The following is a 19246-nucleotide window of genomic DNA, read 5'->3' as shown; positions in this document are numbered from 1 at the left end:
TCTCAAATATTGCAATTCAAACATGATATAAACAGTATATGTGAAAAACTGGAATTTCCAACCTTCAAAGATGTTGAGTTTCAGTACCTTGAAGAATATTGTGCAGTTCAGAAACCTATTGCCATAGTCCTTGATTTAATGCAAAATGAGAAGATGTGCTATTATAGTCAATTTTTGCCCACATTAATTTCCCTCAAAAACAGGTTACATATTCTGTTATCTAGTAATCTATGCCACCTACTGCAAGTAACTCCAGCCCTAATAAGTTTGCTTTCATCAAGATTTAAAGTGATGTTTAATCTGACCCTAGAAGCAAATTGAGCTATTTTGGCAGTTTGCTTCCACCCATCATTTAAGATGGATGGCTACCTGACACTTCCTCACCAAATGATAAGAAGAGGACACAGAACATGTACGTGAAATCAGCTGGCCAGTTCTCTGCTACACCTTTGGTCAGTTCAAACGATGAAAACAATTCTTATGTTTTTAACTCAAGTACAACAGACTTTGAAAAGCAAAAAGAAAAGAACTTGTCTACTGCGGAGGATGAGCTCATACAATTCTTCAATGGCAAAGGGACAACCCTGTGGACTCTAGAGAATTACCCAAGAGTGAAACAAGCTTTTATAAAGTATAATACAAGTTTGTGTTCCTCTGCGCCTGTAGAAAGATTTATTCATTCACCAGCAAAGGGATCCTCATCTGATGAACTTTTTGAGAAACTGTTGTTTTGAAAGGGAGCAGTAATTATTCATATGTAGCATAATTTCATTGCTGACTGGGAAAAGGAAGAATGTTCAGTTACAATGTTTATATGAAACTTCGAGATAGAAATACTTTTTAATGTTAATATAATATTTTAGATTTTCAGTAATATTCTTATTTCTTTATATATTGTGTCGAGTATTTGAAATACAAATGTATTTTGAGTATTTGAAATACAAATGTATTTTGGTTAATTTTTTAAAAGTATTTTGTATTTGTATTTCAAATACTATTCTTTCAAGTATTTTGTATTTGTATTTGAAATACTTGGATATCAGTATTTTGCCCAGCCCTGGTTCTCAGCAGGGTTGGGACTTTATGCATAAAAAAAGATTATTTACGTACACTTAGCAGCAAAAAGAATGGGCCAACTCTTGGTCGATAGAAATGCTAAGTTCTATCGCGCGGTTCACTTGTGTAAACGTAACCCAGTGCAAGGCATTGCTGTGGTGTCTCTTCATTTAAAGTCATCCGTCTATAATGTAATAAACCTTACGAGCAGTATGTGGCCCAGTGGTAAGAAGCCTAACATCCATGCCAGAGGTTGTGAGTTCGCCTTCTGGTACGGTAAAATTATTTTTTTTTTTTATTTCAACTTTTACTTAATTTATTAGTTTAAATGTGAAATGGCATTTGTTAACAAACTTCGTTATGCCTGCCTTTTAAAAATATTATTGCCTGTGGGCTATTAATAGGTGAGACCTGGTCTGTATAAACAAAAATACTTGTTTCACATCCTAAAAACGGACGCATATCAAACACAAATAAATAATTAAATTAACAAAAACAAACAATTTGTTAATATATTAACAAAACAAGGCTGTGGTGGGGACTAGTATCTCGTCCACAAACCACCTGCATCAACATCTACCCTCATTCTACGCGGCATGGATTCTACAAGGTTATGGAACAGGTCTAAATTCTTGGCCATCTTCTCCCACGTATCTAGAAATCTGTCCCACAATTCCTCAGGTGTCCGAATGGGTGGTTGTTCTGCAGGATCCTTTTGACTGCAGCCCACAAATTTTGAAACGGATTCATATCTGGTGAATTTGGAGCCCAGTCGACTGGGTCGACATCACGCCTCCTCGTAAACCATCTTTGAATCCGGTTGGCGGTGTGTATTGGATGATTATCCTGCTGGAAGAAAAGTGTTCCTTCTGGATATCGTTTTCGGGCTGAAGGGATCATTACATTTGCAAAATGTGTTCGTAGACTTCTGCCGTTAACAGACCGTGGATGCGTTCCAGAAGTCCTGCTCCATCATATGACATCCACACCCAACACGCGACCCTCACGCGAAGCGTATCGGTGGTCATTCATACAATAAACTAGGGCAGTACTATCATTGCTATTGGAGACAATTACCTCGTCGGAGAAAATGACATTTCTCCAATCGAAGTCCTGTCGGAGAGTAGCATATGCAGAATAACCTATGCGAACCAGGGCAATGAGTTATTGTTTCTGTGCCATCTTCAAGCGTAATGATGAGACAGAACGTTGTATTAACAGATAGCAGTATTGCTTGAAAGAGAGAGGGAGGTTTATTATTAATTAGAGTTTGGACATATTCTAAGAGATATCGCCACATAATTATAGCTTTGCGAGACACATATAATGGCAATTTTGTAATAAAAAAAATGAAGATTGGGGGAGATTCGAACCTTGAGCTACTACTACTAACTTGTTCAATATACCAATGCCGTAACAACTTACGCTACTGTAACTGTTTATATCGGTTGGGCATAATACATGGTTTTCCTGTTCATATTCGCTCCGGTTGATTTTGTATTTATCAATTTTATTATTATTTCACTCTTCAAGGGCCCTGATGTATCTAGAATCAACCCGCCATTCGATTTTATTACATATTTTAGCCTCTTAAACAAAATATAGCAAATTTAAATGGTTTAATTATGTGTTACCTAGTGAACTACAGCGTTGGCAAGACGAGCATGCACAATGTATGTCTCTGGAACTTAGAAATTGTCGGCCGGCCCATTCTTTTTGCCGCTAAGTGTACATTACAGTAAAATACGCGTAAGCTTAAATAATATGTAATTAACGTAATAAACGTAAAATACGTAAAAAAATATCTAAGAACTTTTATTTTTAGTCTTTCTTCGTTCAGTTTGTGATGAAAATTTACCATTTGAACTACCAAACAACCCAGCTTATAACTCGAGGCTACCAATTAATGTTGAAAAAATGGAGCCTTCAGAAGATTTTATAATTCATACTGGATGAAGTCAAAGGTTTCTACACAGAACTGTACACATGGCCTACGACCAACGAAGGTAGTAATGCCAGCAGAAGCGAAGATTGAAAAAATAAGTTCATTAATGTTCTGACATACAAAAAGTCTATTCAGCCATGGTTCCCGCAACTCTTTGATGATTAGTCATTTACCACATAAAATTTGGAAAATTATTACACTTAATTTGTTATTATGTTCAAATCATAATATTTATCTTAAACTGTTATACTACAAAAAGGCCTTTATTGCTAGAACGTTTATTTTTAAAACCCCACAAGTGACAAAACTTTCGGGAAATCAATAAAAACTATTTAGTTTAATTATTTTTACTTTTATTGTCAAAATGTATTTAACAAATGATACTAGTTACTAAATGTTAGGTTTATTCATTATTAGTTGTGTTTTATAATATGTATAAAGTCTTCCAAAAAATTAATTAGTTAGGATGTTATGGAGTTTTTCCAACAAACAAACTGAAAGTAAGCAAAACATTGCTATTTTTCTAAGTATTAGAGTGAAAATATTTAGGGCTAAGAGGGATGAAGTTACAGGAGAATGGAGAAAGTTACACAACGCAGAGCTGCACGCATTGTATTCTTCACCTGACATAATTAGGAACATTAAATCCAGACGCTTGAGATGGGCAGGGCATGTAGCACATATGGGCGAATCCAGAAATGCATATAGAGTGTTAGTTGGGAGGCCGGAGGGAAAAAGACCTTTGGGGAGGCCGAGACGTAGATGGGAAGATAATATTAAAATGGATTTGAGGGAGGTGGGATATGATGGTAGAGACTGGATAATCTTGCTCATGATAGGGATCAATGGCAGGCTTATGTGAGGGCGGCAATGAACCTCCAGGTTCCTTAAAAACCAATAAGTAGTAAATAGTATTAGAGTGAATGAAAGTAAGATGAACAAATGTTATAAACTAAAAACTAGAGTATAAAATCACAAAAAAAAATATTATTTTTTTCTGTTGCAACAGACATTTTTCTTATCAGGACTTAAAAGGAATGAAGTATCTGTAATTGATGTTCAGATTGTCAAAATCAATAAATAATAGTTTATTACTCCGTGTATAAAACAGTTTTCTACATTACGTATTTTACATGTAAAATACATACAGGTAATTTATTCGCCCAACCCTGGTTCTCAGTTAAAATGGTCCCCGTATCAACACATGCACGTGAATATCTATACCATAGTGACTGGTAGCCATTTGAAATACTCTAGTGAGATGAAAGTGCACACCAACCAGAAGACAAAAGAATCTATGGCGCCAGTAAGCAACTAGTTATCAACTATAATCTCTGACATACTGGTACGTAATTCTTTTTACATAAGATTCAGGACCAAACTTAGAACGTGTCGATTTATCTGGTACCATTACCTTCAGTCACACAAGCTGTAACGAATTTCAAATGAAATGTTCTACCTGTTTATCTGCAAATAAACTATTATTCCATTGTACTTACGTGCTCCAAATAACATCCTTAATCACCTCCTCGCTGGTTGACCTTATCTTTTGAATCTGTATACAATACCATTTTTAAGGTACCACACAACAGTGTACAAACGGACCTCCTATCTACGGTGATGGCCTTGTAAAATTTTTTACTTTTATATTTTCACTGTACACCTGTTATTTGTCCGGTTAGCTATTTTGGGACAAATGTGAAGCATGACAAGTAACACTGATATGAAAATATTAATGTACTGGTACTGTGCCTCTACAGGGTGTTTAAAAAATACGGAGCATAATTTCATGTATGTATTTCCCACATGTAGACAATCAAAATAGTTCATTACAACATGTATCCAGAAATGCTTTATTTCCGAGTTATGGCCTTCATAACATTGAAATTCACCAGAACGTTTTTCTTTCCACAAGTCGTTGCCATCAAAGGAGACATTAAGAGGGCACTCTGACAGTTCATTCGGAGGCGAAGGTTACATTTATTGTTATGTAGGCATTAGACTGTGCGACATGTATTCAAATCAAACAGACTTAAGGGGCAGGCATACACAAACTTCCTGGAAAACACCATACCTCATGTTTTAGAAGACACTCCACTGATCAATCGTCAACACATTCACTTCTTGCATAATGGCGCTCCTGCACACTTCAGTCGTACGGCTCGCCGGTACTTGGATCAAAGGTTTCCTGATCGATGGATAGGTAGAGGTGGCCCAATTGCTTGGCCTCCACGCTCACCTGATCTGAACCCTCTCGATTTCTACTTGTGGGGCCATTTAAAATCATTGGTTTATTCGTCTCTGGTGCCTGATTTGGAATCCCTTTGGAATCGAATTGTGGCATGTTCTGAGGACATACGCAATACTCCTGGAGTTTGGGATCGTGTTCGCAGGTCAATGAGACATCGATGTGAGTCTGTATTCAAGCAGGAGGTGGACATTTTGAACATCTTCTGTAATGACAACGACCTGCGGAAAGAAAAACGTTCTGGTGAATTTCAATGTTGTGAAGGCCATAACTCGGAAATGAAGCATTTCCGGACACATGTTGTAATGAACTATTTTGATTATCTACATGTGGAAAATACATACCTGAAATTATGCCCCGTAGTTTTGAAACACCCTGTATATGTAGTACTGGTATCATATGTCGTATGACATTAAAATATTAAATCACTACAAACAGGAAAGAAACAGGTTAGGAGGAAAAAAACATGTGTAAAAAACATTCCATGGATGACTTTAAGTACTGAAATTAGTCCTTTAAATTCCACAATAAAAAAGCCTCATAATTGAAGATGAAAATTTAGAGAGCTTGATTTTCCTTCAACATGGCATGAATGCTCAAAAACAGTATAATAAATCCAAACACATCATTAGTACTTGCGACTCTTTATAATAAGAACGTAGCAAGTGTTAACGAGATATGATCATGATATTGTTGCAGAAAAGTCTCCCTGTTCCTTGGCTGGCAATATTGACATCATTGCCCATGTGGGCTAACACTATTATGATGATGGGCACTACCTGGATTGGTGAAACTGTCCTTACACAGCTTCCTACGTACTTCTCCAATGTCCTACACTTCAATTTGAGTCAAGTTAGTAATTTTATTATGCAGAATTATGATATGATAATGATATATTTATTCCACCAGCTTACATTGGTAGTGATGCCCTTCACATTTCTGTATACAGTGCCATCACTCCCTTGGATACATAACATTCTGCTTACGCTTTTTCTAAACCTCCGGCTATTACATATAAATGACTCTGATCACTTTTCTATCACGTCCCTCACCTCTGTTTCCCTTCCTTCTTCTTATATTTACCCCTCCCTTTCCTAGTTATCTAGCTTATTCTTACTAATCTCATTTAACTAAACAGTGACTTCTCTCAATCTCTTATTAATTGTTCCGAACATTGTTTATATTTGTTGAACTCTTCCATAGTTGTTAACTTATTTATTCACTTGAATCACTAACATTCACTAACCACTAATTCCCATTAATCTAATCTGTATATTTTCAGACGAGGAAGTATTTACAGTTTCATTATCTTTCCATTCCCACTTTCGTTATTACATTTGTATCACTACTTACTTATTATCACTCTCTGGTTATTACTTGTATCTCATCCTTTTTCACTATTATTCCCTTACCTTACCGTCTTTTCTGTCACTATCACTCTTTTCACTTTGTCACTTTCTTACGTTTTGTCACTCATGCATACTATTTTCACTTTATCACTTTCCTATGTCTTGTCACTCATGCACCAATCTCTTAAGCTATAAGTTTTCTGTCCCTCACTTCTTCCCACTGACAAACCTCTATTCGGTGTCACTAATGTTACTTCATCCCTTCCAGTTCTTGCAGAATCTTGTCTTTTATCTTGGTATCTTCTTCATCTCTCGATCCCTTCTGTAATTGCTGACCCATATTTGTTCTTCCAGCTGGATTCACTGAACTCTTTTTGCTGCTCTCAGCTCATGTATGCCGTCCTTCTGTTCTCCCTTGTCTACCTGATGTCATCATAATTTTAGTGCAAGTCTCTTGTTTCTTCTTTAATCGCTTGTTGACCTCCTCGTCTGCTGCTGTTGCTGCGCTATGCATTACTCTGGTCGTTGATCTCTCTTCCTGGTTCATGTTACTCGCTCACTGGTTCATTCCATCGCTTGCTATTCTTTCCTGTGTGATGAACTCTCCACCTTCTAATTTTTCAAATAGTTCTCCCATCATATGTTTTACTATAATGTTCCTTATTTCCTCATTTTATTTTGCAGAATTTACGAACCTGTCAAGAGAGAGTTATCTTTATTTCGAAATATGTATTATATGATTTTCTTGTGTTAAATTCTATCATACCTAGTTTACATGTTTCAACCTATTATGGGTCATCCTCAGGTCGAAACATGTAAACCAGGTACGATAGAATTTAACACAAGAATGTCATTAATACATATTCCGAAGTGATACAGTGTTAAAAGTTGTGTAATCAAGATGTATTACCTTTATTACTTCCTTCTCAAATTCCCATCAACATGCAGCATTGGGAGATAATGTCTTTCAATGTCAACAGTGAATCCATAAGATGTTTCCGTAATTGAAGGCTCACGACGTTACTGATTCCCCCCTCCCCTCCCCCCATAATTGTGCAGTGATTGTTAACTTTATGAACAAATTTTGATTACAGAAACCATGGTTTCAAGTGGATTCCAGGCACATGAACTAAATTGTATAGTCCCCCAAAAAGATGTAGCAACAGATGTATAATTTATTTAATTTTACAGGAGGCTGAGTGAATCCTATGTATCTAAATTTATGTTTAAGAATATATTATTTTAATAAACATGCGCAAGTGTGTTCCTCTTGCAAAACATTACATAATTATTATATTGTCTCAATAATCACAAACTTTTATGTGCTTTGCCTTCTGTCATTAGCATCAGAAATAATATTGAAGCCTCTACATGATGCAATGGTCTTTCTATGTAGGAATAGCATCACAGTCTAGTATACACAGTCACGAAGCTCAATACGTAATAAATATGCATCCATAAATAGTTGCTAACCAGTAGGATCGCTAACATTGCCTTATTACAGACAATGAGAAATAGTACCGGCACAGTCTATTGTTCCTAGCACCCTGACAACTCAAGCTTCGTGACTGTATATACTAGACTGTGGTAGCATCTTGCATCTTCTGTTGTGAAGACATGGCACACATTATAAATTCCTAATGAAATGTTGTCTGTTTGTTAGAGCGGAATTTCATCAGCTCTGCCATTCATTGCTCTCATAATCACTGAAGTCTGCAGTAGCTTACTGTCACAGTGGATACAGACCAAGGGCTACGTCTCAAAGCTCATGGCATACCACATCTTTAATACTGTCCGTAAGTTTGAGACACATAGTAATAATTGCAATCTAGCTTGAAAAAGACATTTATTTTGTCACTGATTAACTTTGTAGCTTGAATAATGTTAAGGGAAAAATTGTTTGGGGGCCGGGTATCGATTCCGGAACATTTGACTGAACACACCAATGCTCTTACCGACTGAGCTACCCAGGAATTTCACCTAACACGTCTCAATTTTTCCCTATATATCCACATAACTCGAGTGGGCTGACAAGATGCCAGAAACCCACATCAAGTGCACACAAAACTCTGTGTGACTTGTGATTGTGGTTTTCTGTGAACATACCTACAGTAACGTATGTATTATGCAAACTCCCTGTGGAGCAGACTTGAATAATTTGAAGAGCGTTGGTGCGTTCAGCCAAAGATCCCGGGATCGAAATGGATGTCTTAGGGAACAATTTTTCCCTTGAAATTATTCAAATCTGCTTCACAGGGAGCTTTACTTGAAAGCTACATTTGGAACTTTGTAACTTCTTTACTGTGTTAATATGAGTAATTTACCTGGCTGACTAGTTTTTAAGTGATATTCTTCATTGTCTGAAGCCTATTTTTATTTTATAATAAAAATAACAGCAACAAGAGAGACAGCTGATGCAAATCATGTCCATGAGGTTTAACATTGAATATCTGCAGAATTTTAGGTGCTTAAATTGTGTGAGGAAGGAAAGAAACTGCCTTAAAAGTTCAGAATTTCTTCATTTAGACAAATTTTTTGCTGATGATTATGCGATAGGGTCATTTTCCATAGTAGGTTTACAGAAGGCTATAGACAAAATTAAAAAGTTTTGCTTCAATTGGGACTTGAAAATTAACGAGAAGAAAACGAAAGTGCTGATAAGTAAGAAAGGAAGAGTGCGGAGTAAAAAAGAAAAGTGGTACCTAAATAATATTCAAATTGAGGATGTGAGCAAATTTACATATTTAGGTGTAATATTAGATAGTAAAGGAGACTGGAAAGAACAAAACGAAAATACGGTCAATAAAGGAAACGTAGGATAGCACTAACAGCAATAGACAAATGTTTAAATAAATGGCCCAACATAGCAAAAGATTAAATGATATTTACAGAGCCATGATTGAAGCAAAGGTATTATATAATGTTGAGATATGTGGCCATTACTTATCAGATGTAAATATAGCCGGAATAACATCTAAATTTTGTAAGAAATATTTGGGGATCCCATGGAATGCCTAAAATATAGCAGCCAGAATGGAAATGCGGGTGGAGGGTAGTAGGGGAACAATATTAGTTAGGAAAATTAAATTTTTGGGTTATATTGCAGAGAAAGAAAAAATGATATCTTGAAAAGATATTTAAGATATAAACGAAGGATGAAAACTAAGTCAAATTGGATAAACTTACTAACTTATTTACTGGCTTTTAAGGAACCCGGAGGTTCATTGCTGCCCTCACATAAGCCCGCCATTGGTCCCTATCCTGAGCAAGATTAATCCAGTCTCTACCATCATATCCCACCTCCCTCAAATCCATTTTAATATTATCTTCCCACCTACGTCTCGGCCTCCCCAGAGGTCTTTTTCCCTCCGGCCTCCCAACTAACACTCTATATGCATTTCTGGATTCACCCATACATGCTACATGTCCTGCCCATCTCAAACGTCTGGATTTTATGTTCCTAATTATGTCAGATGAAGAATACAATGTTTGCAGCTCTGCGTTGTGTAACTTTCTCCATTCTCCTGTAGCTTCATCCCTCTTAGCCCCAAATATTTTCCTAAGAACCTTATTCTCAAACACCCTTAACCTCTGTTCCTCTCTCAAAGTGAGAGTCAAAGTTTCACAACCATACAGAACAACCGGTACTATAACTGTTTTATAAATTCTAACTTTCAGATTTTTTGACAGAAGACTAGATGACAAAAGCTTCTCAACCGAATAATAACACGCATTTCCCATATTTATTCTGCGTTTAATTTCCTCCCGAGTGTCATTTATATTTGTTACTGTTGCTCCAAGATATTTGAATTTTTCCACCTCTTCGAAAGATAAATCTCCAATTTTTATAGTTCCATTTCGTACAATATTCTGGTCACGAGACATAATCATATATTTAGTCTTTTCGGGATTTACTTCCAACCCTATTGCTTTACTTGCTTCAACTAGAATTTCCGCGTTTTCCCTAATCATTTGTGGATTTTCTCCTAGCATATTCACGTCATCCACATAGACAAGAAGCTGTTGTAACCCATTCAACTCCAAATCCTGTCTATTATCCTGAACTTTCCTAATGGCATCTCCCTCCTTTAGCCCGCAGTGAATTGGAAAAGCATCAGATAGAAACTGACCAATACGGACTCTGCTGTAATTTTCACTAAGATACATTTTAATTAATCGAACTAGTTTCTTGGGAATACCAAATTCAATAAGAATATTATGTAAAACTTCTCTCTTAACCAAGTCATACGCCTTTTTGAAATCTATGAATAACTGATGTACTGTACCCTTATACTCCCATTTTTTTCTCCAATATCTGTGGAATACAAAAAATCTGATCAATAGTCGATCTATTACGCCTAAAACCGCACTGATGATCCCCAATAATTTCATCTACATATGGAGTTAATCTTCTCAAAAGGATATTCGACAAAATTTTGTATGACGTCAACAAAAGTGATATTCCTCGAAAGTTACTACAGTTAGTCTTGTCCCCCTTCTTAAAAATAGGTACGATTATGGACTCCTTCCATTGTTCTGGTACAATTTCCTTTTCCCAAATTGCAAGTACAAGTTTATAAATTTCGCTAGATAATGCCCTTTCACCCTCTTGTATTAATTCTGCTGTAATTTGATCAATATCTGGAGACTTGTACTTTTTCAGATTTTCTATCGCAATTTCGATTTCAGAAAGTGTGGGTTCCGGTATGAATGGCTCAGCAGTTTGTATTTGAATTTCGTCCTGATCATTTGTATTTGGCCTATGTACATTTAGTAGTTGCCCAAAATAGTTTTTCCATCTGTTCAGGATTGAATGAGAGTCTGCAAGTAAAGAATTAGAAAATAATGTAAGCAGTTTAGGACTAAATTGGTTATGGCAAGAAATTGGGGAAATTAATATAAATTTGATAGGTAAAATTATAATGAGGAGAAGTAACGAGATAGAGAGATAGGAAATGTTTAATAATTTAAATAGTTTAAAATCATTAATAAATTACAAAGAAATGAAAATCATATGGGGACAGGAAGAATATACAAAAATTAACAACAGGGAAGAAAGGATGGGACTAGCGTGGTGTAGATTGGGAATTTGGAAGCTAAAAAATAGAAGAGGAGACGTAGGAAAAGACTTATGTCCTTTATGTAATTGAAAAGACGATGCATTACACATTTTGCTATCTTGTTCAGAAAATGAAAGAACAAGAAAAACTTTTATTCAGGAAGCATTACTAAAACTGAATGTAGAAATGACATATAGGAAATTGTATAGAACAGTAAACGAAAGAAAATAGAGGGAACTCGGAAAATTTTTGTATATAGTAAAAAAAAAAAAAAATGGGAAGAGAAAACTAAAATATAAATGATAAGAACTTTCTTGTGTTAAATATTAACGTACCTTGTTAACATGTTTCGACCTATTTTCGGTCATCTTCAGAACTGGTCGTTGTTGGTTTTGGCGCCTCTTGTTTCCTGTGTGGGTGCGTTCGTAGTTTAGAGTCAAAGAGTGTATGTGTTTTGAAATTGAGTTGTGTGTTGAGAATATCATTGGGGTGTGTTTTCGTGTATCTGTCAAAACACATACACTCTTTGACTCTACACTACGAACGCACCCACATAGGAAACAAGAGGTGCCAAGACCAACAACGATCAGTTCCGAAGATGACCGAAAATAGGTCGAAACATGTTAACAAGGTACGTTAATATTTAACACAAGAAAGTTCTTATCATACATATTCCGAAGTGATACAGTGTTAAAAGTTGTGTAATAAAGATGTATAAAATATAAATTCATTGATTCTAGTTCACGTTAACGGTTTAAAAACTTAAAATCTTAAAATTATTCAGTCAACACGTTAAAAAGTGTTAAAATTTTTTAAAAAAGGTTATATACTGTACCTTGGACAGATGGCCCATTTCGACGCGATGTTACGTCTTCATCAGTGTCCCACGAACTAATGTTGATCTTGACACTGATGAAGACGCAACATCGCATCGAAATGGGCCGTTTGTCCAAGATGTATAACCTTTTTTAAAAAATTTTTAACACTTTTTATTTTGTTGACTGAATAATTTTAAGATTTTAAGTTTTTAAAATATGAACATATGTATATAAGAAATATTAACCAAATGGAAAGATGTATATTATTTTAATGTACTGAAGTACATATGATATTTCCATGCAGATATTCTGCGTCATCATACGATGAAAGAGTAATGGAACGGAGAAAAATTCTCTCCGGCACCAGGATTTGAACCCGGTTTTCAGCTCTACGTGCTGATGCTTTATCCACTAAGCCACACCAGATACCCACCCCAGCGTTGGACAGAATTGTCTCAGATTAAGTTCCAACTCTTGGGTTCCCTCTAGTGGCCGCCCTCTGCACTATGTCATAGATGTCTATGAACGTAGGACTGAAGTCCAAACATGTGCTGAGATGCACTCGTTGTGAGTGACTAGTTGGCCGGGATCCGACGGAATAAGCGCAGTCTTAAATCACGAAGTGATTTACGCATATCATATATATTATTTTAATGTACCGAAGTACATATGATATTTCCACGCACTTCGATACATTAAAATAATATATATGATATGCGTAAATCACTTCGTGATTTAAGACTGCGCTTATTCCATCGGATCCCGGCCAACTAGTCACTCACAACGAATGCACCTCAGCACATGTGTGGACTTCAGTCCTACATTCATAGACATCTATGACGTAGTGCAGAGGGCGGCCACTAGAGGGAACCCAAGAGTTGGAACTTAATCTGAGACAATTCTGTCCGATGCTGGGGTGGGTATCCGGTGTGGCTTAGTGGATAAAGCATCAGTACGTAGAGCTGAAAACCTGGGTTCAAATCCCGGCGCCGGAGAGAATCTTTCTCCGTTTCATTACTCTTTCATCAAATGGAAAGAGTTTTTGTTAATAAATAAATATAATGATTACATGTAGTATAGCACATATAGTAATAGTTATGAAGAGTAAAATGCAATTGGGTAATTCCATGCAAAACAGTATGACGAAAAACATTCATATCTCCAAATTTGTTAAAAATTGTACATTCACCTCTGTATGTCGTATATATTAATCATGTACAAAATTATGTTTGCGACAGCTACCATTTATATGTAATGGGTAGTTAAAATATTTTTATTTGAGCACATAGTTCTATTTTAAATTTGTTTTCTGACCATAAGAATAATTACAAAAAAATTTTTTAAGATATCGTTAGATAGCTTACAAAATAGGTTATTAAGATACTATAATTCAGTGCAGCTCTGAAAATTGTGTTTAAAGAAATTCAAAAACATATTTTAAAAAACGCCATTACATAAAATCGAATATTTCAATTCACATAAAAAAAATAAATGACAATTTACTGAGCATTTTCATTAGGCTGTCAAATTTTCATAATGGGATCTTCAAAAATAAGGACGTTATAAATTAAAACAACTCGCCATGTAAAGGGTGATCTATGCCCCTGCACCATGCGCCATCACTGCTGCTGGTCACTGTGAGAAGCGTTTCTGCATTGACGACCGGTGCGCGTCACACGTCCGATTTCAACTAGTTTCGGTACTTCTGATGAAGCAGAATAGGGTTTTATTGCTAACTTTCCATTAACTGGAACCACACAGTGAACACTTCTTGTTCCGGTAACAGTCTTGAGGCCGACAAATCTTTGAGGATTTAGATTTTGTAACTACTTCTTCATGTTTTTCAATGGATGTGAATGACACAATAATTCCCTGTATATTGCATTTTGACCAATTGTACAGTCCTTTAGGAGTTGAAATTAGAGTTCCTGGCTTTTGCAGCGACTCGCTTAATTGCACCCCTTACACTGTCACTGGGCCCTTCACCGTGACTAGTTCCAAAGAAATGCCACTCCGCAGGTATTTGAAAATCGTGTTCATGATTGAATAGATTAACGGAGTTTTTTCGTTCTCGTATTCGCTAGCTGCTCCATCACTGAAATCATATATTTTAGATTCCACACTGTGGAGTAACAGTTAGTGCGTCTGGCCGAGAAACCAGGTGGCCTGGGTTCGATTCCCAGTCGGGGCAAGTTACCTGGTTGAGGTTTTTTTCCGGGGTTTTCCCTCAACCCAACATGAAGCAAATGCTGGGTAACTTTCGGTGTTGGACCCCGGATTCATTTCACTGGCACTATCACCTTCATCTCAGTCAGACGCTAAATAACCTAGATGTTGATAAAGCGTCGTAAAATAACCTACTAAAATAAAAAAATTAATATATTTGAGATATTTCGGTATGTGTTTGTTTCAGATGTTCTATCATTTTCCTTTAAAAAACATGAACTGTTGCACTATCGTGAACTAAGCATTCCGAAATTACTGAAAAACAAAGGTTCTCTACATTACCATGAACTTAATTTCTATAATATACTGTGAATGGGTATTGTTGCTTGAGAAGTACTCGAGTGATGACCTTGTGCAGCATCCTGAATAATTAAACTGTAATTCTCTGAAAAATCATCAATGATAATGAACTCACTGGGCTTTATTTCATTTTTCAGCTACTTTAAATAATTTGTTTGGGACTTTGCAATGAAGTTGTGTACAGTATCTTGAATTTTTTAAACCAACCAATGCAGTTATTAATGAAATTTACACAGTCACATTTCACTAAAATCATATTGGTCCTGTCAGTTGTCGTCCATTCCTTGTACTAAATTTCTCTGTAACAATGACGTCAATATTTCTGATAGATACATTTATAGGTCCTTACATTCAGGAGCATATGCTTCTTCACTTGTTGAAACCACCTCTGTTTGTAAACATTCTTCTTCGCTTGTTGATTTGTCAACCTTACTTTCAGTCTCAGCAACTTCACTAATTATTTCAATTTTTTAATTCTTATGGCAAAAGCGCTCTCAAATAGTACCACCTACCACTAAATGCGGGACCTTTTTATACATGCTACTTGTCACTTTTCTTTTACAGACTTCTGACGAATGTTTTTAAAGTCCGAAAGTGTTGTAACACCACAGATGACTCCAATGTTTCGTCTTTAATTCAGGCATATTGAACACTTACAACTTACAATGACACAACAGATCAAAATCGCCATCTAAACTGAAGGGAAAAAATTACAATGACAGAACAGAACAAAATCACCCTCTAAACTGAAGGGAAAAAGTTGCGCTGAGATTATAACAGGAAGAAAAACAAACTCTCACGTGGAATCTTTTAGTGTAACATTGAGCGGATGTTACAACATCTGGCATTTGTCATATCGATCGCTAAGCACGCTTGTGGGTGTCTGGTATGAGCACGTGACGTAATACACTGCACGCGACTTTGATCCTTAATGGCAACATTTGCAATTCTGGTTTATTTAATATTTCCCAAAGTATTAGAGATCCCATCATAAAATTTTATAATAGATTAAGAAATTGTTTATCTCACCGTAGAAAACAGAGCATAGTAAAAAAATATTCGATTTGAAAAAATTAACATTTCTTTATTTTACTGTAAGTTTTAATACATGCTCGAAGTAAAAATCCATAATAACTCAGAAGTAAGTTTAAATATATAGAGTCATCATTGTATTGGCACAATTTTTAAGTTGATACAATGAAGCATGTTATTTTAATAATATTTTTAACAATAGTCTACATATCAACTCCCCGAATATTTCACCCTTCATTACTTTTCAACCATTGTTGAGATGAAGTTCATATTAGGCCATTTAACTATTTATTATAATGCCATGCATTTACTAGAATATTGAAAAAATCCAGAACTTGACGTTACAAATTTCAAAATTTTGTATAGAATGACCCAATTAAGAATGGTTTCCTGGAAAACAGGTTCACCATTAACAAATGGTACACATCACATTGTATATAATTTTGGTGACAATAAATATACATACATACATACATTTAGACAAATATAAATGATTGAAATACGTCACATGTATTGTCATCATCATTTAGTCATCTTAAAATAGTATGTCAGTTATGCCAAGATATTCCTGACAACTCTCCCTAAGATATCCATTTTAGTAGATTACTATTTCTACGTAATGAATTGACAATTACAATACATATGACACATTTCCTTGGACATGGAATTAAGAATTGTAAGAAGTTGGAGGTATTTTCCTCTATGGCATTTAATTTTTATACAGCACAAGTACTGAAAAGCTTTCGGTTGTTGCATAGACTCATTTGGCGTGGCGATCTGCCTATTGTGTGTGACACTGGTTGGCTGTGACTCCATTATCATTGTACTGCTGATGATCTTACTGATGGCAACTGATGGCATCTATGCAGGAGGGAGCCTCATGAACTATTTGGATCTGGGCAGTAACTATGCTGGCACACTATCTGGTTTCATGCACACATTCACCAACATGACTGGTATGCTGACACCCATTGTTGCAGGACTCTTCATAAATGGACAGGTGAATGCAGGAAAAGAGTTGCCCAAAATAAGTCGAACATAATCATCTCTCATGTTGCACCAGAAATGCTGACCTCTTAAGTTCTCTTTCAACAGGGGTTGCAAGTGAAAATTAATGCAGTGCTATTGTAATATGGTATGGTTAGTGTAGTGTAGTGTGATCTGGTCTAGTCGTCTAATGTAGAGTAGCATTAGTATAGTATAGTATTATCACAGTCTACTACATGCAGTCACGAAGCTTGAGGTGATTTTTTTGCATTTCTCGCGATACAATGCTCCAAATGGTTAGCAACTGAGAGTACTAGGTAAATAGACTGTGCGATAGTAGTGATCCTAGTGGCTAGCAACGAAAGTTCATCTGTCATTGAATGCATATTTCCTATGTATTGAGCTTCGTGATTGTATGTACTAGACTGTGGTATTAATATAGTATTTATTCTTCACATGTCTGGCCCGGATAAAATATTCTCTGAATTCTTACAACCTTGGAGGAAATGCCCTAAACAAATTACTATCAATATTGTGGCGCCATTTGGAATGTTCTCGTTGCGTCAGGGAGTTGCGCACACATCTAGCAAGAAGGAGATGCGGGGAAACACGAACCCCTGACACTAGCCGTGGTACTGAGCGAGGGGGGAGAAAAGCTACTATGATTGAGGGGAAGTAAGGAAGCATCGAGAAGTGGATCTCTCTGGAAGATTCTGAAAGCCACTCAAATCGAAGATTCCAGAAGTTATGATGTAATAAATAAAAGCGCTAGTGGCAGACAGTAAGTCAGTCTTCAAGTCTTGTCTTGGACAGCAATGAGCAAGGGGGACCCGAGTTCGACGTGCAGTGAACTTGAGTGAGTCCGTAACTGAGCCAGTGTCCAGGCGAATGCGACGCATCCAGAAGACCTGAGTTCGACGTGCAGTGAACTTGAGTGAGTCCGTAACTATGGTAGTGTTCAGGCGAGTGCGATGTAGTTCGGAAGACCTGAGTTCGATGTGCAGTGAACTTGAACAGTGAGCTAGAAGAACTAGCCAAGGCAAACGAACTGAGAACTGACAGTTTTGTTCTGCACATAGTGCATTGTGAACATTAATTGAGGTCCACATCTGTGGAGTAACGGTCAGCGCGTCTGGCCGTGAAACCAGGTGGCCCGGGTTCGAATCCCAGTCGGGACAAGTTACCTGGTTGAGGTTTTTTCCGGGGTTTTTCCTCAACCCAATACGAGCAAATGCTGGGTAACTTTCGGTGCTGGACCCCGGACTCATTTCACCGTCATTATCACCATTTCATTCAGACGCTAAATAACCTATATGCTGATACAGCGTCGTAAAATAACCCAATAAAATTAAAAAAAAAAACATTCATTGAAATTGTTCTTTTCAATAATACACGTCGTGAATTGCCATTGTTATCGTGTGGAGTGCAATAACGACTATTGTGTTGCTGTGTTGAGTGGAATACCCATTGTTGTAGGGAGAATTATTAAGAATAAAAGTCACATTATTGTCGGGTGTGGTGGTTAAAGTGGAAATAAAAGTCACAATGTATATAATACAATTTGGAATTGCTCTCAAAATCTTCCATCTAATTGGACAAAACCAATAATAGGTCCTATTTTGAAACCTAACAAAAACAAAGAAGAAATATCATCATACAGACCAATTGTTTTAACCTTAGTGCTAGCTAAAGTACAAGAAAAAATTATTACAGCTAGACTAAATTTATATTTAGAAAAAACAAAAATTAGTAACAAAAGAAGAAGCTGGATTCAGACAAAATCGATAGGCCTGAGAGTATATTGGCTGTTTTTGTGAATCCAAAATTTGCATACGACAAAATCTGGAGGACCAAAAGCTAAAGAAATTAACATCAAAGACAAAATGCTACAGTGATTCAAACTGTTCCTAAACCAACACTGGATTTCAACGAAATATAATCAGTAGGCCTATATTTCATCTTATAAACAAACAAAAACTAATCTTCCTTAAGATGCAATATCAAGCACCACGTTGTTTAATGTTTATATAAATGGCCTAACAAAACAACTTAAGTTAATAGATGATATAAATACATGCATGGTTATAGTCATATGACTAAATAAACAACAAAACCAACAAATTAGCTTAGAAAATAAGATGAATAAAGCCCTAATAAAACTAAAAAAAATGAAGAGACGATAATAATATATAAATAAAAGCCAGCGAAAATAAATTATCAGTTCA

General features: G+C 36.1%; 1 protein-coding gene across 2 annotated transcripts in view; it reads left to right on the top strand.

Moving 5' to 3' along the window:
* Positions 1 to 19246, top strand: part of LOC138695978 (putative inorganic phosphate cotransporter) — a 35238-nt gene that overhangs the window by 15149 nt on the left and 843 nt on the right. For both annotated transcript variants that reach the window (XM_069820409.1, XM_069820410.1), the window contains exons 6-8: positions 5949 to 6101; positions 8262 to 8394; positions 16793 to 17034. In XM_069820409.1, coding sequence (XP_069676510.1) covers positions 5949 to 6101; positions 8262 to 8394; positions 16793 to 17034 — 528 coding nt within the window. The remainder of the gene's footprint in view (positions 1 to 5948; positions 6102 to 8261; positions 8395 to 16792; positions 17035 to 19246) is intronic.

The sequence above is a fragment of the Periplaneta americana genome, chromosome 3 (genome assembly GCF_040183065.1).
Source record: "Periplaneta americana isolate PAMFEO1 chromosome 3, P.americana_PAMFEO1_priV1, whole genome shotgun sequence".
NCBI classification, from domain to species: domain Eukaryota; kingdom Metazoa; phylum Arthropoda; class Insecta; order Blattodea; family Blattidae; genus Periplaneta; species Periplaneta americana.
This window is presented reverse-complemented; position numbering and strand designations above follow the sequence as displayed.